Below are 23,042 nucleotides of genomic sequence, written 5' to 3' on the forward strand. Positions count from 1 at the left end.
CTGCTGCCCTCGTATTGGCCAGCTATGCTCACATGAACAGTGTGGAACAGTGTGTCACGTTCGGGTGTTGGAGGAAAACCCCACACCGAGCATAGGAGGGAAAGGGGATACCAGAATAAGTCCTGGAAACTAGGGAAGGAGATGGAAACCTTCTAGTAAAACTCTAATCAAAGTCCTGACTTACTACCAGTATGAACAGACACCAGAGGTAGGCGAGTTGATACACAGGAATACCTAATGTCCTAACTCGCCCTATAGGACCCTAGTACTAATGTCAGGACTGAGACAACCTGTTCCTCCAAAAGGAAGGACGAACAGAAGTCTCCCTCAGGCCTTAATACAAATGACAGGGAAATGCAACACACTAAATAAGGCCTTATGTACACGACCGTTGTGATGGTCTGCATCCGAGCCGCAGTTTTTGCGGCTCGGGAGCGGACCCATTCACTTCAATGGGGCCGCAAAAGATGCAGACAGCACTCCATGTGCTGTCCACATCCCTTGCTCCGTTACGTAGCCCCGCAAAAAAAAATATTACAAGTCCTATTTTTGTCTGTTTTGCAGACAAGAATAGGTATTTCTGCAATGGGCCGGCCGCATGTTCCATTCTGCAAATTGCGGAAGGCTGATGGGCGTCTTCCATGTTTTTCATGCAATTTGCGGACCGAAAAAAACTAAACTGTCGTGTGCATGAGGCCTAACCCAAACAAAATGCAAAAAGGAAAGAAAACACTTAACTTCAAGTGGCTGTGGCAGCACCAGGAACTCAGCCGAGATCCACACGGCAGCAATCCACAACTGCAACTGAAGCTATAAACCGCAGCGCATAGTGGGAGAAACAACAATACATAGAAGGTGAAATGACCACAATAGCCACAGCTGGGGAAAGAAGGTGTGGCAAGCATCAGAAACGACACAGACTGCATTTGTTCCAAACGGAAAACATGTCGGATCAAACAACGTGTTGCCAGTCTCGCCGATCTCTCCTGCCACCTGTCGCAGGAACGGCCATGACACAGTGCTGGCCAGTTAATTCTCCCAGATCCACAAATTAAAGGGTAGTTATGACAGTGAACATGGTGTTTGAGCTATAGGCAGCATGTTCTAGAGCAGGACTTGCTGAGTAGATTAATATATAGCTTTATGGGAAAAGATTCAGTAAAACTTGTTTCGGTTTTTTAAAATTTCTGCTCGTTTTGGACTATGAATTCCAAGAGGCAGTCCTGTCAGTGATTGACAGCTCTATGTATACACTGTCATAGAGGGATTTGTATACAGAGGACTGGTCAGTTCTCCGGACATGTCTGTTTCAGTAAATACTTGTATTTTCCATGAACTAACAATTCTAGAACATCTATTCGTAGGCCTCAGCATCGTGCTGTTCCTCTATTATTCCACCTGGAAATTCCTCTGAGAGTCACTGATGGGACCACCTCCTTGACTTCAAAGCCGAGAATGAGCGCATATATAAATGAATAAATTACAAGTTTTACTGAATCTCTTCCCATTTAAATTATGTATCAATCTGCTCAGCTCCTTCTGCTCTGTAACAAGCTGCTTGAAGATTACTTTGCATTGTCATAGTGCCAGGTTTCCTTTTAAATGAAAAATACTAATGTCGAGCACATTTAATTTCAAGTACCCCTCCTCCCAACTGGCACTAGGATGGGGGCCATTGCAACTTCTGGCTTCATGGGTGCAGCTTTCCTGCCTTGTTCTCTACCAGGTCTTGACCACTACAGGAGATAAAACGCCATAGTCTCTGAAACAGGAAGTGATGTCAGTTGATTGAAGGATGCCGACAAGGTGATGTCACACAGGAGAATGACTGCAGACATGTTACATTACATGTTGTCACTTTACTAGTATGTAGTAGTGGGACTATTAAATCGGGAAAGAAACCTTTTGAGATTATTTATCTAATAAGGAACTATACTATCTGCATCTGAAAACATCACTTCTCATTATGACATATTTTTCCTATTAAATGGATTTTTCCAGAATTGATCAGTTTCACTAAATTCGGTTTAGTGTGGTGGTGGTCTGAATACCATACATCACTAAGGGCTCTTTCACACCTGCGTTATAGTCTTCCGGCATAGAGTTCCGTCGTCGGGGCTCTATGCCGGAAGAATACTGATCAGGATTATCCTAATGCATTCTGAATGGACAGTCCGTCCTTCAGGATGCATCAGGATGTCTTCCGTTCCGGAACGGAACGTTTTTTGGCCGCAGCAAATAGCGCAGCATGCTGCGCTTTTTGCTCCGGCCAAAAATCCGGAACACTTGCCGCAAGGCCGGATCCGGAATGAATGCCCATAGAAAGGCATTGATCCGGATCCGGCCTTAAGCTAAACGTCGTTTCGGCGCATTGCCGGATGCGACGTTTAGCTTTTTCTCAATGGTTACCATGGCTGCCGGGACGCTAAAGTCCTGGCAGCCATGGTAAACTGTAGTGGGGAGCGGGGAGCAGCATACTTACCATCCGTGCGGCTCCCGGGGCGCTCCAGAGTGACGTCAGGGCGCCCCAGGCGCATGGATGACGTGATCGCATGGATCACATGATCCATGCGCATGGGGCGCTCTGACGTCATTCTGGAGCGCCCCGGGAGCCGCACGGATGGTAAGTATGCTGCTCCCCCGCTCCCCACTACTACTATGGCACCCAGGACTTTAATAGCGTCCTGGCTGCCATAGTAACACTGAACGCATTTTGAAGACGGATCCGTCTTCAAATGCTTTCAGTACACTTGCGTTTTTCCGGATCCGGCGTGTAATTCCGGCAAGTGGAGTACACGCCGGATCCGGACAACGCAAGTGTGAAAGAGGCCTTAAACACCAAGCGATCAAAAAGGCGTATACCCCCTAAAATAGTACCAATCTAACAGTCACCTCATCCCACAAAAAATAAGCACCTACCTAAGACAATCGCCCCAAAAAAAAAAAAAAAAATATGGCTCTGACTATGGAGACACTAAAACATTCTTTTTTTAATGCTGTTATTGTGTAAAACAAAAACAAAAAATTATACATATTAGGTATTTCTGTGTCCGTAAGAACCTGCTCTATAAAAATACCACATGACCTAACCTCTCAGGTGAACACCGTAAAAAAAATTAAAAAAAATGTCAAAAAAGCTATTTTTGTCACCTTATATCACAAAGTGTAATACCAAGCGATCAAAAAGTCGTATGCACCCTAAAATAGTGCCAATCAAACCGTCATCTCATACCGGAAAAAAAAAAAACCCTACATAAGACAGTCGCCCAAAATTGAAAAATAAAGTATGGCTTTCAGTATATGGAGACACAAAAATAGTCATATTTGATATTGTCGTGTCCGTCACAACTGCTCTAAAAATACCACACGATCTAACCTGTCAGATGAACATTGTAAATCGCAATAAATAAAAACTGTGCCAAAACAGCTATTTTTTGTTACTTTGCCTCACAAAAAGTGTAATATAGAGCAACCAAAAATCATATGTACTCTAAAATAGTACTCTAAAACAAATATCATGTAGTTTTCAAAATGGGGTCATTTTTTGGGACTTTCTACTCTAGGGGTGCATCTAGGGTTGGGCGATATCAAAAATATTCAGACGATAACAATATTAAGAAATTTATTGCGATAACGATATATATCGCGATAAATACCCGTTTAAAAGAAAAAAACACAGGGAGACATTATACTGTATGGGGGCAGCCACAAGGAGACGTTACACTGTATGGGGGCCAGCCACAAGGAGACATTACACTGTATGGGGGTCGGCCACAAGGAGACGTTACACTCTATGGGGGCTGGCCACAAGGAGACGTTACACTGTTTGGGGGCCGGCCACAAGGAGACGTTATAATAAAGTCTTGTGGCCCCAGGCCACCATACATACAATAATACTTTACGATATACTTTTCCCACGGCTGCCTTGCTTGTGTGCTCAGATTCTGACATCAGATGTCAGTGGGCGGAGATTTGAATATGAGAGCAAGGAGGAGAAAGAGCCGGGGGCGGCCGCTGCGGGAAGTAGTACGTTTGTAATTTTGTCAGAGCACACTAGCAAGGCAGCCGCAGGAGAAGTCTCTCCAGAGACACCCAGTACTCACACAGAGTTCGCCACATAGAACCGACACGGGTGGGCGACAGACGGTTATGTCAGATGGTGGGTGGAGTCTGGAGACTTGAATAAGGGAGGCGGAGCAAGAAGGAGCCAGGAGCGAGAGGAAGTAATGTGTTTGTACTCACTACTCAGCGCTATGCAAGGTGCAGGGGCGGACAGCCGCTTCGATGACGTCACAAAATACTGCGGTAATTAGCAAACGGCGATATCGCCGTTTTTTAATACCGCAGTATATCATGAACACCGGTATACTGCTCAACCCTAGGTGCATCAGGGGGGCTTCAAATGGGATATGCTAGCTTAATATTATCCCAGTGAAATCTGCCTTCCAAAAACCATACGTTCCTTTCCTTCTGCGCCCTGCCGTGTTCGCGTACAGCAGTTAAGACCACATATGGGGTGTTTCTGTAAACTACAGAATCGGGGCAATAAATATTGAGTTGTGTTTAGCTGTTAACCCTTGCTTTGTTATCCGAATTTTTTTTATTAAAATGGAAAATCTGCCAAAAAAGTGAAATTCAGAAATTTCATATCCATTTTACATTCATTCTTGTGGAACAACTAAAGGGTTAACAAAGTTTGTAAAATCAGTTTTGACTACCTTGATGGGTGTAGTTTCTAAAATGGGGTCATTTTTGGGTGCTTTCTATTATGCAAGCCTGTATGTAAGATTTACTTCTAAACTTCTAAGTCTTCTAACGTCCCCAAAAAATAAAATGGCATTCACAAAATGATCCAAACATGAAGTAGACATATGGGGAATGTAAAGTAATAACTATTTTTGAAGGTATTACTATCTATTATAAAAGTAGAGAAACTGAAATTTTCATAAATTTGTTTATTTATTTTTTAATAAATAATGTTTTTTTTTATTATTTTTTTTAACTCAATTTTACCAGTGTCATGAAGTACAATATATGACGAAAAACAATCTCACAATGGCCTGGATAAGTAAAAGCGTTTTAAAGTTATTACCACATAAAGCGACACTGGTCAGATTTAAAAAAATGGCCTTGGCAGGAAGGTGAAAACTGGCCCGGGGCAGAAAGGGTTAAATCACCCCCTTTCCCAATTTTACATATAAAATATATAAACAATAAATAAACATATTACATATCGCCACGTCCAAAAAAGTGAGAATTATTAAAATCTTAAAAAATATCTCCTATGCGGTGAGCGACGTAACAAAATAAACGCGTGATTCGCCATTTTGTCACCATGTCGACCCCAAAAAATAGGATAGGACTTTTCTATTATGGGCCAGGCGTTCCATAAAAGGCGCAATGCACTCGGCTTTTTTGGTGTTTTATTTTTTTTGCGAGGTATCAAGTATCGCAATACTTTTTTATGGTATCGATATTGAATCAAAATTTTGGTATCGTGACAACCCTAGTCTTAAGCATATTGGCCATTGACATTCTGTTTTTCCCACAGACCAGGATGGAGATAAGAAGCTGACTTTGTCGGAGTTCATCTCTCTTCCGATGGGCACAGTAGAGAACAAGCAGGCGCAGGATATTGATGATGAATGGGTTCGAGACCGAAAGAAAGAGTTTGAAGAGGTTATCGATGCCAACCATGATGGCATTGTCACAATGGAAGAGCTTGAGGTAAGGAGGAGGCGGCAGTATGTTCTATAAAACCTATATTGTGTATCTGGTATGAATAACAGAAGTTAAAGGGGTTGTCTCACTTCAGTAAGTGGCATTTATCATGTACAGGAAGTTAATACAAGCCACTTACTAAAATATTATCTATATTGCTTCCTTTGCTGGCTGGATTCATTTTTCTATCACATTATACACTGCTCATTTTCTTGGTTACAGACCACCCTGCAATCCATCTGTGATGGTCGTCCTGATGGATTGCAGGTAATTCAGCCAGCAAAGAAAGCAATATGGATAATAACAATACATTAGTAACTGCCTTGTATTAGCTTTCTCTACATGATAAATGCAACTTACTGAAGTGAGACAACCCCTTTAAAGGGGTTGTACAGGATTAGAAAAACATGGTTGCTCTTTTCTAAAACAGCGCCACACCTGTCTCTTTTCTGTAACTGCCACAGCTTTGAACAGACGATATGGCTGGTGACAGTAGAAGATTTAAACTGAACATGTGTGACCACCTCAGTGAGGTGGACAAGAAAATAGGTAAAGAACAAATGGCAGGTGGCGAAATATACGGTAGATACATTTTATTGAACAGCTCAGCAGCTGTACTAAATTTTTAATTATATGAAATTACAAAAGTGTTGAAATCCAGGTGCTGGCTTGAAAAATGTAGAATATTTTTTTTATGGCGCAACCTCTTTTGAAGACCTTTTGTTCATATGTTCTTTCAGGGGGGTTCCTCTGCTCAGTATTTATATGAACATCAAGTACTACCAGGCTAATAAAGATTACTGCGGATAGCTTTGATTGCTAGACTTTTGATGGCTAGATGGCTGCTCTTTACCAAAGGGTTAGGCTGGGTTCAAACCTGAGCGTTTTACAGCGCGTTCCTACGCGCTGTAAAACGCTCAACAGGCAAGAACTAATGATTCCCTATGGGAATGGTTCTCACCTGAGCGTTTTACAGCACGTACGATCGCGCTGTAAAACGCCCGACGCCCCAAGAAGTACATGAGCTTCTTTGGGGCGTCTTGTCGCGCGTTCCCGTCCATAGACTTCAGCGGGAACGCGCGGCAATGGGAGTTTGCTTGTCTCTGTATGCGCCATTGCAAATGCCCGTACAATCGCGCATACAGAGCGCTCCATCGCGAACGCTCAGGTCTGAACCCAGCGTTAGTCTTAATGGGACAAACCCTTAAACTAAGGTTTATAATATATGTACTGTAAATATGACATTAATATGAACTAGATGGTGTAGTTTCTGAAGAAACCACAGGATGTTGGCTTAAAAAACGCTAGAGCCCCAGAGGCACGGAGGGTGGGATTGCTTAACAAAGCACAAGCAACCTCCACGGCTATGGGCAAGTGTGCAAAGTGTTACCCCTAAAACTGGGGGAAGAGTAGCACTCTATTAATAATCATTGAAAAAAATTTGATTGGTTGTTTGTCTCCGCCCACTTTTTAAATTTGCATTTCAGTCACCCAGTGACTGAATGTACCAAGTTTGAAGACCCTGCTATTAACAGTCAAAGAGCGGCTGTAATTTAAATTTTCCCATATAAAACGAATGGTTGAAATGTGTTTGGCTGTTAAAGGCTCCACCCACTTTTCCTAAATTCTAACCACACTCACCCAGTGACCCATGGTGCCAGTTTGGGGACTCTGACTTTCATATTGTAAGAAAAACATCTTTTCACATTTTCTCATTAAAGTCAATAGGGGAAATCTGATTGACTGTTTGTGGCTCCGTCCACTTTTTTAAATTTGAATTTCCGTCACCCAGTAGCCGAATGTACCAAGTTTGAAGACTCTGCCATTAACAGTGTAAGAATGGCAGCAATTTAAATATTCCCATTGAATAGCACTAGGTAATATTTGATTGGATGTTTTTAAGCTCCGCCCAGTTTTCCGAATTTTAAGTCCAGTCACCCAGTCATGGTCTGTGTCAAGATTGGGGCCTCTGGCTTTGTGAGAATGGCAGTATTTGAAAGTTTTACATTGAAGTCAACAGGTGAAATCTGATTGGCTGTTTTAGTCTCCACCCACCCAGTGAGTAATTGTGCTAAGTTTGGGACATTTGGCATTGAAACTGTGATAATAGCAGCAGTTATCTGCTTTTCATTGAGATCAAAGGCTGAAATTTAATTGGTTGTTTTTGGCCCCGCCCAATTTTCTGAATTTTAATCCTAGTCCTCCAGTGACCAACTGTGCCAAGTTTGAGGACCCTGCCATTAACAGTCTAAGAGCAGCGGCAGTTTTACATTTTCCCATTTAAACACATGGCTAAAATTTGATTGGCCGTTGTAGACTCCGCCCACTTTTTTATACATTTTTAACCCCAGTGACTCATGTTGCCAAGTTTGGGTATTCTGGCTTAACCCCTTAGGGACCGGGCTCATTTTCACCTTAAGGACCAAGCCATTTTTTGCAAATCTGACTAGTCACTTTATGCGGTGATAACTTTAAAACGCTTTCTTACCCAAGTCATTCTGAGACAGTTTTTTTTTTTTCGTCACGTATTGTACTTCGTGACACTGGTAAAATGGAGTAAAAAAAAAAATCGCAAATTTTTAAGTTTCAATTTCTCTACTTCTATAATGCATAGTAATACCTCCAAAAATTGTTATTATAAATTTTTCAGAAATTTTCCAAAACCCACTTTTTAAGGACCAGTTGCGGTCTGAAGTCACTTTGTGAAGCTTACATAATAGAAACCACCCAAGGTGTTTCACAAGAATTAATGGAAAATAGAGATACAATTTAAAAATTTCACTTTTTTGGGCAGATTTTCCATTTAAATTTTTTTCCAGTTACAAAGCAAGGGTTAACAGCCAAACAAAACTCAATATTTATGGCTCTGATTCTGTAGTTTACAGAAACACCCCATATGTGGTCGTAAACTGCTGTACGAGCACACGGCAGAGTGCAGAAGGAAAGAAATGCCATACGTTTTTTGGAAGGCAGATTTTGCTGGACTGGTTTTTTGACACCATGTCCCAGTTGAAGCCCCCCTGATGCACCCCTAGAGTAAAAACCTCCCAAAAAGTGACCTCATTTTAGAAACTACGGGATGGGGTGGCAGTTTTGTTGGTACTAGTTTAGGGTACATACGATTTTTGGTTGCTCTATATTACACTTTTTGTGAGGCAAGGTAACAAGAAATAGCTCTTTTGGCACCGTTTTTATTTTTTGTTATTTTCAACATTCATATATTTTGGTGGGCATACGCCTTTTTGATCACTTGCTGTTGTACTTTTTGTAATGTAAGGTGACAAAAAAATGGTTTATTTAGCACAGTTGTTATTTTTTACGGTGTTCATCTGAGGGGTTAGGTCATGTGATATGTTTATAGAGCCGGTCGATATGTCTACTTTCCTTTTTTTCCCCCTTTTTTTTTTTTTTTTAACTTTTATTTGGAGGAAATTAAGTTTTACGTTAAAAAAATACATTTTTTTTTGGGGGGGGGGGCGGAACTTTACTTTTTCAACTTTATTTTTTTTGTCCCACTTTGGGACTTCACAATGCATTCCAATACTTCTGTATTGAAATGCATTGGCTGTATGAGTAATACAGTGTGTGGGTAACGCCGTGTCCGTAATAACCTGCTCTATAAAAATATCACATGACCTAACCTCTCAGGTGAATAAAATAAAAACGGTGTAAAAAAAACTATTTTTTGTCACTTTACATTACAAAGAGTGTAATAGCAAGCGATCAAAAAGTCATATGCACCCCAAAATAGTGCCAATAAAACAGTCATCTCATCCTGAAAAAAATGAGCCACTACACAAGAGTCGCCAATAAAATAAATAAAACTATGGCTTTCTGAATGTGGAGACACTAAAGAATCTTTTTATTTTTTATATATTTTTATTTTTTATGCTTTATGTAAAATTGAAACAAAAAAGTAGTCCTATTTGATATTGTCGCGTCCGTGACCACATGATCTAACCTTTCAGATGAATGTTGTAAATATTAAAAAAAAAAGTGCCAAAACAGCTATTTCCTGTTACCTTGCCTCACAAAAAGTGTAATATAGAGCAACCAAAAATCATATGTACCCTACAATTGTACCAACAAAACTGCCACCCTATCACGTAGTTAACTAAATGGGGTCACTTTTTTGGAGTTTCTACTCTAGGGGTGCATCAGGGGGGCTTCAAATGGGACATGGTGCCAAAAAACCAGTCCAGCAAAATCTGCCTTCCAAAAACCGTATGGCATTCCTTTCCTTCTGCGCCCTGACGTGTGCCCGTACAGAAGTTTACGACCACATTTGGGGTGTTTCTATAAACTACAGAATCGGGGCAATAAATATTGAGTTTTGTTTGGCTGTTAACCCTTGCTTTGTTACTTAAAAAAATTATTAAAATGGAAAATTTGCCAAAAAATTAAAAATTTTAAATTTCATCTCCACAATGCCAATAACTCTTGTGAAACACCTAAAAGGGTTAACAAAGTTTGTAAAATGAGTTTTGAATACATTGAGGGGTGTAGTTTGTAAAATGGTGGTTTGGTGGTTTCTATTATGTAAGCCTCACAAAGTGACAAAGAAAAATTTCAAGATTTGCTTCTAAGGCTACTTTCACACTTGCGTTCAGAGCGGATCCGTCTGGTGTCTGCACAGACGGATCCGCTCCTATAATGCAGACGATGGGATCCGTTCAGAACGGATCCGTCTGCATTATAGTTTAGAGAAAATTCTAAGTGTGAAAGTTAGTCAGACTGATCCGTCCAGAGTTTACATTGAAAGTCAATGGGGGACGGATCCATTTGAATATTGAGCCATATTGTCAACTTCAAACAGATCCATCCCCATTGACTTACAATGTAAGTCTGGACGGATCCGTTTGCCTCCGCACTGCCAGGCGGACATCCAAACGCTGCAAACAGCATTCGGGTGTCCGCCTGCTGAGCGGAGGACAAACTGTGCCAGACTGATGCATTCTGAGCGGATCCGCATCCACTCAGAATGCATTAGGGCAGTACGGATGCGTTCGGGGCCGCTTGTGAGAGCCTTCAAACGGAACTCGCAAGTGGAGCCCCGAACGCTAGTGTGAAAGTAGCCTAAGCCTTGTAACATCCCCAAAAAATAAAATGTCATTCCCAAAATGATCCAAACATGAAGTAGACATATGGGGAATGTAAATTAATAACTATTTTTGGAGGTATTACTATGTATTATAGAAGTAGAGACATTAAGACTTGGAAATTTGCTAATTTTTCAATTTTTTTTGGTAAAGGTGGTATTTAAAAAAATATAAATAAATAATAATAATTCTCTCCATTTTACTAGTGTCATGAAGTACAATATGTGATGGGAAAAAAACAATCTCCGAATGGCCTGGATAAGTAAAAACGTTTTAAAGTTATTCACGCATAAAGTGACACATGTCAGATTTGCAAAAATGGCCTGGTCCTTTAAAGGGAACCTGTCATGTGGATATTTGATTATAATCTAACTAATTATATACAAACATTAACTACTAAAAAGTGCCTTAGATGTATTCACTTACTGGTGTGACAGATGGTTACCTCATAATATACACACAAAGATGCCGCATGCTAATGAGCTGATTTGAGTAGGAAAAAAACCTCCCAGGCTGTGAGCTCTGCGCTGCGATTGGCCAGCGCTACAGCCTGGGAGAAGGAGACGCCCAGGAGAACAAGGGCAGTCTCCTCCTACTATAACCAAGTCCCCTAAGTCTCTCTGTGCTGTCATTGATGCTCTTAGTCTTATTCTAGTACTAGATTTAGTTGTGGCTTTGTTTGGATTTTGCTGTGGTTTGAAGAAAATTGCCCCTCTTCCCCCCCCTTCCCCACAAAAAAAAAAAGGCTCAGTTCTTGTGACCGGTACAACAAAAACAGTGGCTGTTTGCAGTCAGTGGCAAAAAAAATCCGTACGTATTTCATCCATGCAGATGTCCTTGTGTCTGTTTTTTGCCCTCCGCGTGTCATCTATATTTTATAGACATTGCTTTAGCTGAAAGATAATTTCTAAATCTACTATTGATGCTCATTAAAAAACGGACCAAACACAGAAATGGCACGAATGCCATCTGGGTTTTTTCATGGACCTATAGACTATAATGGGTGTGTTTGGTCCGCATCCGAGATCAAAGTAGTGCCTGTATCTGTGTTTTTTTTTTTTTTTTGTATAGCCCCACCTGCTGTTTGTTCTTTTTCTTATTTCTTTGTCCGACCCACTGAGATGGCTGCACATGCTCGGTTTCATCCTGCAACTGCCCCCTGAGCTGTGATAGGGAGAGCTGAGGCACGCCCCCTGAGCTGTGATAGGGAGAGCTGAGGCACGCCCCCTGAGCTGTGATAGGGAGAGCTGAGGCACGCCCCCTGAGCTGTGATAGGGAGAGCTGAGGCACGCCCCCTGAGCTGTGATAGGGAGAGCTGAGGCACGCCCCCTGAGCTGTGATAGGGAGAGCTGAGGCACGCCCCCTGAGCTGTGATAGGGAGAGCTGAGGCACGCCCCCTGAGCTGTGATAGGGAGAGCTGAGGCACGCCCCCTGAGCTGTGATAGGGAGAGCTGAGGCATGCCCCCTGAGCAGCAGCAGAAAAGACACTCCCCTTGAGTTTTCAGCTTGATATAAATCTACCAGAACAATGAATGTGGAGATCTCTGGATCCATGTGAGGTACAGGGCTGGTTCTAGCTTTGTTAGAGAGAGGCTGTCATGTACTTTATGATGTCTGATTTTAATGTTTTACTTTTAATCATTGGATAACCCCTTTATGTTGAGTACTAGTTGGGTGCTGGTGTTCAGTGGGACCAGTCAGCATCAGTGTTAAATGTGGTTAGTAGTTACTAGATAGACTGTAAGAGCTGTCACCTCTTTTTGAAACTTCAAATTACCCTTTTGGAAAAGTTTATTACCATATGAATCTTGAGACACCAGGCTGACCTGTGTAACCTGCCAGGAGCTATACTTCAACATCAGTAAACGGACTTGTGTCTTTTTGCAGGAGTACATGGACCCCATGAACGAGTACAATGCTCTAAATGAAGCTAAACAGATGATCGCTGTGGCAGATGAGAATCAAGATCATCACTTGGGCCTAGAAGAGATCCTGAAATACAGTGAATACTTCACAGGCAGCAAACTGATGGACTATGCTCGCAACGTTCATGAGGAGTTTTAGGTTCGCACCATTCATCTTGCCGTTTGACTGGAGAAGTTATTGCTATGGATGAATTTTCTTCTAGCTTAATGGGAGGATCCACACCAGTTTTGCTACTACTCTTCCTGTGTGTTAGTGTGCAGTATTGAGTGGGGGCCGTCGCCTTCCCCCCACCATTTGCGACCCTCGTGGCAGAATTTGCACATAAATTACGGCTTTCATTTGCTTTGGTGATAATCGTTCATACAGTGACTTAAATCACCTGCAGGGTACACGCTCTACAGCCCATGATATCCGATGACGCGAAAAAAGGACATGGTAATGGTGAATAGTGAACCGTCCGTGTAAAGTGTATTATATGTAATAGATCTTTGTCTATATAAGAATTGAACTATTTATACATCCATATTCTCCTTCATATCAGTAATTTATGCTATATATACTGCTATCCCCAAAAATACAATTATTTATAATTATTTTGTAAGCTTTGCCACCCCCTTTGCCCACCGCAGACTTGATTATATCATATTATGATGATAAATGGCAAAATATTTCCAACTCGCCTGCTCCACTTCATAGGTGTGCAAGGAACCCCGGATCAGGGAAAAAAATTCTTCAGGAACAAAAAATCCAGCACATGCACTACGGCTAAAATCCAGCCTTGTTATTGTGATTTACGGTCTACGCGTTTCGACAAACTGTCTTATTCATGACCATACTGTGTAACAAAATTTACTGATTTAAAGAACCCTTCACCCACCTCAGACGCTCCTCCGCTTCCATGTGTGAACAATCTTCAAATTGGAACGGAGGTTGTGTCTGGTGACATCATAAAATACAAAACTACTTGAAAAGAAAAAAAAGCTTCTACAAAGGGAAAAATTAATCGGCAATCACATATAGTCATACGAAATATAAATCCATATTTAAAGATGAGATCATGTCTATTATTCATGCCATTTGGAATCCTGGTATGTAATAAGAAGATCCAAAAAGACTCCCTGTCAAAAAGCAGCCTGTTTAGATCTCCTCCTCGCAATGTTTTTTTTTTAACCCTTTCAATACCAACAACTTTAAGATCTGCTTTAAGATCCCATGTACGTCTCTGAAATGTCGAGACAACATGGAAATATTCACTACCTTCAAGTTTGAAATATCTGAAAGGTGTTTCCTTATTCTAGTTTTCAACCCCCATATCAAACACTTCAGCTGCTGCAGGTGGGTAATAAATCCCATTGCTTGTGTTACAGTTTATATTTGACTTAATTTTACATTCTTCTCCTGTAGCACTAGATTTAAAACTTTTGCTTTTTTTAAATAAATCGTCAGGTTATACATACATTATGTCCACATCTGTAGCAGCCAGTAACGTTCAACCAAGTGTTACTTGCAGACCCCGTTTTCTCCGAAAATAAACTCGTAGACGGCGCTGTTGATATAGTTGGAGCTCTTTTGCTCACAACTTGAATTCCTGGTTCCAGTATTTGTCGTAAATGATCATCTTGGTACAGAATCAGTAAATTCCTGGTGATAATGTTCGGCACCTCATTGAACTGCCTGCTTTAAACAGTAGTCACTCTCACCTTTTTCTCATGTACCTCTATTTCATTACTACTGCTTATTACCTGAGAAATTAATGGTTTTCTATCCTAAAGTTTAACCTTTTCTACAGTCTGTTTTAGCAAGTTCTCACTATATCCCTTTACTTGAAGTCTGTTATATAATGCTGCACTTTCTATAGGTGGAGTCCGCTGTACAATTAGGGCGGATTCTAATCATTTCACCATAGGGGATGCCATTGACATGTTTAGGGTGACAAGAGGATACCAATAGCAAAGTATTCCTACTTGTATCTTTTCTGTGGTTGCTACTGACAACCTCATTCCCTTTGTTGGAAAGCTTAACATCTAAAAAAGGAATGTCACTCACTGCTAATGTATAAGTGAATTGCAGATTCATGACATATTTGTTCAAGTATTTCACGTAATTCACAAAATCATCTTCTGTGGAGTTCCACACCAGGATACTACGGCATCATCAATGAATCTTCCATATCATACAATGGAGGCCAAAAAATGTTGTTCTCGGTCATAAGGTTTTGTTCTTCCCAATGAGACATATAAATATTTGTGTACGAGTGGGAGAACTTCGCACCCATTGATGCTCCCCTCGTCTGCAAATAATTAATGGAGAAGTAGTTATGTCATAGCAGGAACTCTATAGATAAAGTCCTTGAAAGCAAAATGTCTCCTGACACTCGCCAGACCCAAATAGTGCGGAATTTAGGAATGGAGAGCGGCGACATCACAAGTCACCCATCTGTATTCCTCTTCCCAGACTAGGTTACCAGTTAATTCCAAAAACATGTTTTGTGTCTCGCAGGTAGCTCGGGATACACTGTACAAGGGGTTGCAATAAGTGATCTACCCCTGCTCCCAAACGTTCTCCCAGCTCATGGAATTTTTAAAAGAATCGCAATAAAAAGGCTGGATTTTATCTGTAGTGCATGTGCTGGATTTTTTGGTTCCTGAAGAAATATTATGATGGTGCCATAGCACCACAGCGTTATAGGCATCATATGGTCGTATTACAGCTCCATACACAAAAATTAATAGGGCGCTCACATACTTCTATGGGGCCGTACTGTACCTCTGGATGCCTCCAATTTTATCTGTATGCATTAGACAGAAGAAAGGTTGTTCCATGCTCCAGCGAATAATCCTTTAATATGTACCATCTGCAGGGCCATATAAGAGCACATGGCGGGCATGTGGCACTATATTACAAAGCCACAGGGACTCAGTTTGCTTTTGTACTGCTTTCTGACGGCTTAGAGGTATTCCCATCTGGGACATTAATGGCATATCACGAGCCTATGGCATTAATGTCAGGTTCGAGTCCAACCTATGGTACCCGCTCCCTTTTTCCGAACAGGACCCTGAAGTGAAGGATAGCACACCGCGCATGGTCTCCATTCATCACTATGGGAATTCTGAAAATGGCTGTGCAAGCATATTTGGCTATTTTAGGAGGTCCCATAGCAAAGACATGGAGAGCAAACTATGCAAGTGTGGCTAACCCTACATTCACCTCTATGGGGCTGCAGGAAATTGTTGAGAGAGTGTTCAGCTATATTCGTAACTCCCGTAGCGGTGAACTGAGGGTGGCAGCTGCTCTCCCTTCACTTCAGGGGCCCTGTTCCTGGAGATGGGTGCAGGTCTCACCTCTGTGCCCAGTATGGCAGCTTCAGCTCTAGGTCAGCAATGAGTGCTTTGTGGGCTTTATTTTGTGCTATTGTACAATGATGCTTGGCGACTACTAACTGTGATTCAGCACATCTAGTTTAGAAGAGAGCGGTCTTATATCATTTCGTTGCTACCACCATTTTATGGAACAGTCTCCGGGATAGGTTAATTTATATTTTTTTTTCTCCCCCCCTAGGTATGTTCCCCTTTTGTAACTTTATTAATAGGTGAAGCAACTTTGTAGAAAGTCCTGTTTGGATATCTACCGGTTTTTCTAGTCTGCTCCTATGCAGATCTGTGTCTATTGGTCAGACTACAAACTGTTTAGTCCGATCCTGTATTCATATGTTCTTCTACTGAATGTATGTAGTATACTTTTAGGGTCAGCCTAGGCTTTGCAGTCTCTAACCATTAAGACTTAGCAAAGTTGCTTTATTTATTTTAGATATTTTTTTATTGCTGTACATTCCCAATAAAGTGTATCCGTCATCAATGTTGGGTGTATAATCCGTATCTCTGTATAAAAATTTTCTTTTTGGTCCTTTATGTAAATGATCTGCTTTTTTACTTCACCCACTTCTCAGTTACTTTGAATTGAATGACTGAAGGAGTCGCCCTTTTTCCTTAATGATTCTTCAGGCCACTGAAGGCTCTGATCCATTAGGTTTAGCGCAGGTGAGCATGCACAGTCACACGAGTGACAGATGACCTGCTAAATCCTGTATTCCAGAGCTGATCATACACATGAGATGTGTATCGTCTGAACCCACCGACCATCCAATGTGTATGGTGGCCTCTCGACTCTCCCTCTGACGGCAGATGTCAGGGGGATTCCATCTACCGATCTCTACGTACGCCTGTTCTGTGTATGGGAGGATTGGTAGAGATAACTGTTGACTGAAAGCTATCTAATGTGTGCGGCCAGCATTAGGGGGTCGGACAGGAATCCCCTCATAAATTTTCATCAGCAGCCAGTTTGTTGAGGTACCCAGAAAACATTCAGGACAGCCGCACTGTAAAGTCATCAATCACACGTCACAGAATATATTTAACCTAAGAATCCGCAGTAAATGGTCCAGAGAAATAGAAATGTGGCAGCAGACGCTATTGAACGAGACTCCACCTGAATTTTCAGTAAAACCTGTTTAAAGGGTCACTAACTTCACAAAAAAAACTTTCATATGTTATAGAGACATATAAAAAGTTTTGAAAGGTAAAGTTCTGAGATCCCCACCAGTCTCTAGAAGGTGGGGAGGGAAGTGTGGACATATCACGCTCTCGCCTCGTAGAAGTCTATGGGCCCATCGTGATTTAGTCTTCGGCAGCATGATTTGCACGCACCTCCCTTCCCTCTTTCTAGAGATCAGTGGGGGTCTCAGCAGTCAGGCCCCCACTTTTGATATGTCTTACACATAATGTTTGAAAAGTTAGTGATGCTTTAAGGCCTCTTTTAAACAGCCGAAATGTGACCACTTTTTAGCGTCTTTACTGCACCCCGACTGCTCGATTCTTCAGTTCATGGCTGAGTTGGCACTTGAATGGAGGCCATAGAAGGCTGGTCTGATTTTGAAAAGTAATTTTTTATTTTTATTTAATTTTTCTAAACTTTTGCTGTCAGACCATGCACACCATATGACTTCGCCAATTCCTGGTCACTTTCACGTTAAAATCCCACATGCTAAGAAATGTGCTTGCTTCATATCAATGCCAACTCATGTATTGTACAATGCAGGGATTATAACGGGATTCATTTATTTTTTGTAACTGTATTATATATTATATCATCTCGGAGACATAAAGCGATCATAGAGGGCATGCTTTTAGTTTTGCTAAAAAAAAAGTTTTATGTCCTGTGAATTGTATGTAATATTGCAGGTCTGTGACTTCATTATGTGTTTGCTGTACAGATGCAGCAGAGCTGATTTTTATTCAATTTGTACATTACCTGAGCATTGCGATGACTCAGAATAAGTCCTCATGTTCACAAGTGTTAAGAAAAGGCAGTATGGCGCCCATAGACATCTAGGGTCCCTGCTGTACTTTCATATGAATCTGATTTTATACATGTGTTTTTTTCTGTTGGACTCGGTTCAGCAGAAAAGCAAGCTGTGGCATGTTCCATCACACGCTGTGTTAGGGCTCATTCACACGACTATGAATGTGTCCGACTCTGTTCCGCAATTTGGACCACAAAACACGGCGTGGTCGTCTGAATGAGCCCTAATGGAGAGTATTTCTTATGAAAAACTACAAAAATATCATCATGATATGGCACTACATGGATGCACCTGCATGAGGCCCTTTTGTAGTAGGTTTATCTGCAGTCCTATGTAAGAGCCAGATTGTGATAAGATAATAAAGCAACAGTGCACAGCACAGATGACCTCTTCTATAATCAACCCTGCTACATCTGCACATAGGTCTGTAGACCATTGGGATTGGGTGGATGATTTGAGGGAAATGTGGCCGTGATGGAGATGATCACTTAGATACGTGTAATTTATTTTTATACATTGGTTTAATAGCAACCTATTTTCTATAGATAACATTGTACACCAAAGTCATCCGTTATTCTGCTTCTGAAGAAATAAAGGAATCTGTATCTCACACACGTCTTGGCGTTGTCTGTACCGTCTGCGGGAGGATCACACTCTGAAGCCCAATGTGCGTGGCTGTAATTATGGATCCTGCTTCCATCCAGTTGGATATTAATAATCTTTATTTCTTCAGGTCCAACGTATTCCCCAGCACTTGAAAATGAGAGGGTTCGTGTACAAACAAAATCGGATGTTACATCGCAAGAAACAAGTCAACAATTAACCCTTTTAGCCCCGGAGGGTTTTTTGTTTTTACGTTTACGTCTTTCACTCCCTGCCTTTCCAGGGTCACTTTATTTTTCCTTTGACAAATTCGTATGAAAATTCTAAATGGGGTAAAATTGGAAAATAACGCAATTTTGCAACAGTTTTGTTTTTATGGCGTTCCCTATACGGTAAAACTGAGCTGTTACTTTCCTTTTCCAGATTAGTACGATTATGTTGATACTGCATACTGTATCTATAGTTTTTCTTGCGTTTTAATACTGGAAGAAAAAAAATCACTTTTTTTTTATTTATTTTTTAAATTTATTCTGAGCCCTATAACTTTTGCAGTGATGTGTACAGAGCTGTGGGTGGCTTCTGTACTTTCCATTGATACTATTTTAGGGTGTATATGACTATTTGATCTAGGGCTGCAACGATTAATCAATGTAATCGATAACTGGATTAGTTGCCGACGAATCCAGTTATCGAATAATCGCTGATTCGTTGCTATGCGGCGGGCGGTTTACTTTGTCACTGCTTCTTTATTTTACCTTACAATGACGCTCCAGTAACAGGCAGAGCGGACGGCGGCATAACGTCACTCATTCATGTGACGCGCCTGCTCCGCCTCCTTCATTCATAAAGTGGGCGGAGCAGGTGTGTCACGTGAGTGACGTTACGCCGCCGTCCGCTCTGCCTGTTACTGGAGCGTCATTGTAAGGTAATATAAAGATGCAGTGATTAGTCTGCTGTGAGCAGCGGCGCTGGGACTGTTATGGGGAGGGGGAATCTGTATATGGCACTGCTATGGGGAGGTGGGATCGGTCTATGGCACTGCTATGGGGAGGGGGATCTGTGCACTGTTATGGGGAAAGGGATCTGTGCATTGATCCCCCTCCCCATAGCAGTGCACAGATCCCCCTCCCCAGCGCCGTCCACAAGTAGGAGAGAACACCAAAAGACAATAAGAAGGAAGAGGAAAGACACTAGGCCTTACCGCTAGGGAAGGAAAAGAGTCACCACCTATAAAACCCTGCTCCTGGCCCTAACTCCTATCCGTATGGGCACCTCTCAATGGTAGAGATGCCCATACACAGGAACCTAGAAATCCCTGGTGACCCTCAGATGGCCTAAAGGTAATGACAGGGCAGAGACAACCCGTTCCTTCCCTGGTGAAGGAACCAGCATCTCGCTGAGGCCTAGTAAACAACCGGGTTGGGGGGGGGATAGAAAACACAACAAGTGGAACACTTAACTTCTGAGGATGATGGATGAACAGGACTTCAACAAGAACCACACTCCAGCTCTTCCAAAACCAAATGAAGCTATCCAGAGCAAGGAGTGATGGGTAAAGTCAGAGTAAAAAGGGTTAGGTAAAGGTCACATGATTCACATCTGAACAGGAGGTGTGGACATACATACCAGCACCAGCAACACACAGACAAAGTGAAACCAAAAGAGGCTGTCAGATAACTAATGTGCAGATAATCTTTAAGACCTTCTAAGACCTTATCAGGATGAGCTCTGTGGAATGCTCTCACCAGACGACTAGCATTAACATCGGTCGCTGGAACCCACAGCCTCTCCTCTGGTCCGTACCCTCTCCAATGAACGAGGTTCTGGAGGGATCTCTGGAGAACTCAGGAGTCCCCAATCCTGCTCATCTGAAATTCTAAATTGCTGTCCACCATGACAGGAGCGGAAGGTAAGGAGGACGGCTCAACAGGTTCGACACATTTCTTTAACAACGATTTATGAAATACGTTTTGGATTTTCAATGCCTGAGGAAGTTCAAGACGGAAGGCTACAGGGTTAACAATGGCAGTGATCTTATATGGACCAATAAATCTTGGGCCCAACTTCCAAGAAGGTACCTTAAGTTTAATGTTTCTTGTAGACAACCACACAGAATCACCCACTCTCAGGTTCGGGCCACTCATACGTCTCCTGTCAGCCGCATGCTTATACCTGTTGTCCATCTTTTTCATGTTATTTTGGATTTTCCACCAAATAGAAGACAAAGAGGAGGAAAATTGTTCCTCCTCAAGAATGCTTGAATTTTGAACACCAGCAAATGTACCAAACTGTGGATAGAACCCATATGCCCTAAAAAACGGCGACTTATCAGTGGATTCCTGTCTACGGTTATTTATAGCAAACTCTGCTTCGACTGAGGATGAAAAGCTGAAGAGAAGGACAATTGTATACCCAGACGAGTACTGAATGCTTTCCAGAATCTAGAAACAAACGGAGTCCCTCTATCGGACACCACATCAGAGGGAATGCTATGTAGTTTCACGATGTTGTTGACAAACACCTGTGCAAGAGTTTTAGCATTGGGTAGACTAGCTAATGCAATAACGTGTGCCATTTTACTAAAACGATCGACAACCACCAGAATCACGTTTTTTTCAGAAGAATTCTCTAAATCTGTGATAAAATCCATGGACAAATGGGTCCAAGGTATGGATGGGATGGGCAATGGAAGCAGAGATCCAGAAGGCCGAGTATGTGTTACCTTAGCATGTGCACAGGTACCACAGGCTGACACATAGTCCTCAACACACTTACGTACGCAACCCCGGTCACCAGAATCTGCGAGAGATGAGATCGACAGTCGATCTGCTTCCAGGGTGCCCAGCAAGCACCGTACAATGATGTTCCTCGAACACCTTGTGACGCAATTCGAAGGAAACAAACAATTTCCCCGGAGGACAAGAGTCCGGAGCATCCTCCTGTGCCTCCAACACCTTGGCCTCGAGATCAGGATAAAGAGCAGATATGACTTACCCCTTCAGATAAAATGGGACTAGGGTCATTAGACTCATCACCCCCCCCCAGGAAAGCTACGCGACAAAGCATCCGCCTTGACGTTCTTAACCCCAGGGCGGTAAATGATGATGAAGTTAAATCTGGTAAAAAACAATGGCCTGCCTTGGGTTCAGTCGATTAGCCGACTCCAGGTAGGCCAGATTCTTGTGATCCGTAATTACTGTAATAGGATCAATTGCTCCTTCCAACCAATGCCGCCATTCCTCGAACGCCAACTTAATGGCAAGCAATTCCCTATTCCCCACATAATTCCTTTCAGTAGTTGGCATTTACTGGGTGAAGGACCCTGCGACAAGATTGCTCCTACTCTTACCTTGGACTCGTCAACCTCAACAATAAATGGCTGAGACACGTCTGGTTGCACCAGAATAGGGGCCGAAGCAAAACATTCTTTCACAGCAGAAAAGGCCTATAATGCCGCATCAGACCAGATAGAAATATCAGCACTAGGGTTGTGCAAACCCGAACTGTAAAGTTCGGGTTCGTACCGAACTTTAGGATTTTTGGACCCCCGACCCGAACCCGAACATTTCAGTAAAAGTTTTGGTTCCGTTTCAGTGTTCGGTGAGTTAATGGCGCTTTTTTGAAAGGCTGCAAAGCAGCCAATCAACAAGCGTTTAACTTTTGTGCCCTTAGAAGCCATCACAGCCATCACAGCCAATGGCATGGCTGTGATTGGCCAGTGCAGCATGTGATCCAGTCTTTATATAAACTAGAGGCACGTAGCACTGCATGTCACTCTGCTCTGATTAGTGTAGGGATAGAATGCTGCTGCTGTGATGGCGAGAATTGGACAGAATCTTTAATCTGAAGTGCTTTTTAACTCAGCGATCTACCTAGATTTTGTTTTGTTGGTGTAGTGCACAATCTTTTTACCCTGTCCTGAGCCCAGTAACCCAGAAAAATAACTTTTATCCGTCTGTTAGGTGGGCGGCGGCGGCCATTTTATGCAAGTTCTGTGCACCAGCACAGCATACAGGTCCTTCTCAAAAAATTAGCATATTGTGATAAAGTTCATTATTTTCTGTAACGCTGCACAACGAGAAGAGGTGACCGGACCCTGAGGAAGATTGTGGAGAAGGACCGATTCCAGACCTTGGGGGACCTGCGGAAGCAGTGGACTGAGTCTGGAGTAGAAACATCCAGAGCCACCGTGTACAGGCGTGTGCAGGAAATGGGCTACAGGTGCCGCATTCCCCAGGTCAAGCCACTTTTGAACCAGAAACAGCAGCAGAGGCGCCTGACCTGGGCTACAGAGAAGCAGCACTGGACTGTTGCATGTCATTCGGAAATCAAGG

At 42.2% G+C, this 23,042-nt stretch overlaps 1 protein-coding gene across 4 annotated transcripts in view; it reads left to right on the forward strand.

Annotated features, from left to right (window-relative positions):
- Nucleotides 1-23,042, forward strand: part of SDF4 (stromal cell derived factor 4) — a 67,952-nt gene that overhangs the window by 33,951 nt on the left and 10,959 nt on the right. For 3 of the 4 annotated variants that reach the window (XR_006387926.1, XM_044281930.1, XM_044281932.1), the window contains exon 6: nucleotides 5,552-5,727. Coding sequence is in view for 3 of the 4 variants with exons in the window: in XM_044281930.1 (XP_044137865.1) it covers nucleotides 5,552-5,727 (176 nt within the window). In the remaining variant the exon portion in view is untranslated. Of the gene's footprint in view, nucleotides 1-5,551; nucleotides 5,728-12,707; nucleotides 18,716-23,042 lie in introns of those variants that run through there. The other variant, XM_044281931.1, reaches the window with a different exon arrangement.

This window comes from Bufo gargarizans, chromosome 2 (genome assembly GCF_014858855.1).
Source record: "Bufo gargarizans isolate SCDJY-AF-19 chromosome 2, ASM1485885v1, whole genome shotgun sequence".
Lineage (NCBI taxonomy): Eukaryota > Metazoa > Chordata > Amphibia > Anura > Bufonidae > Bufo > Bufo gargarizans.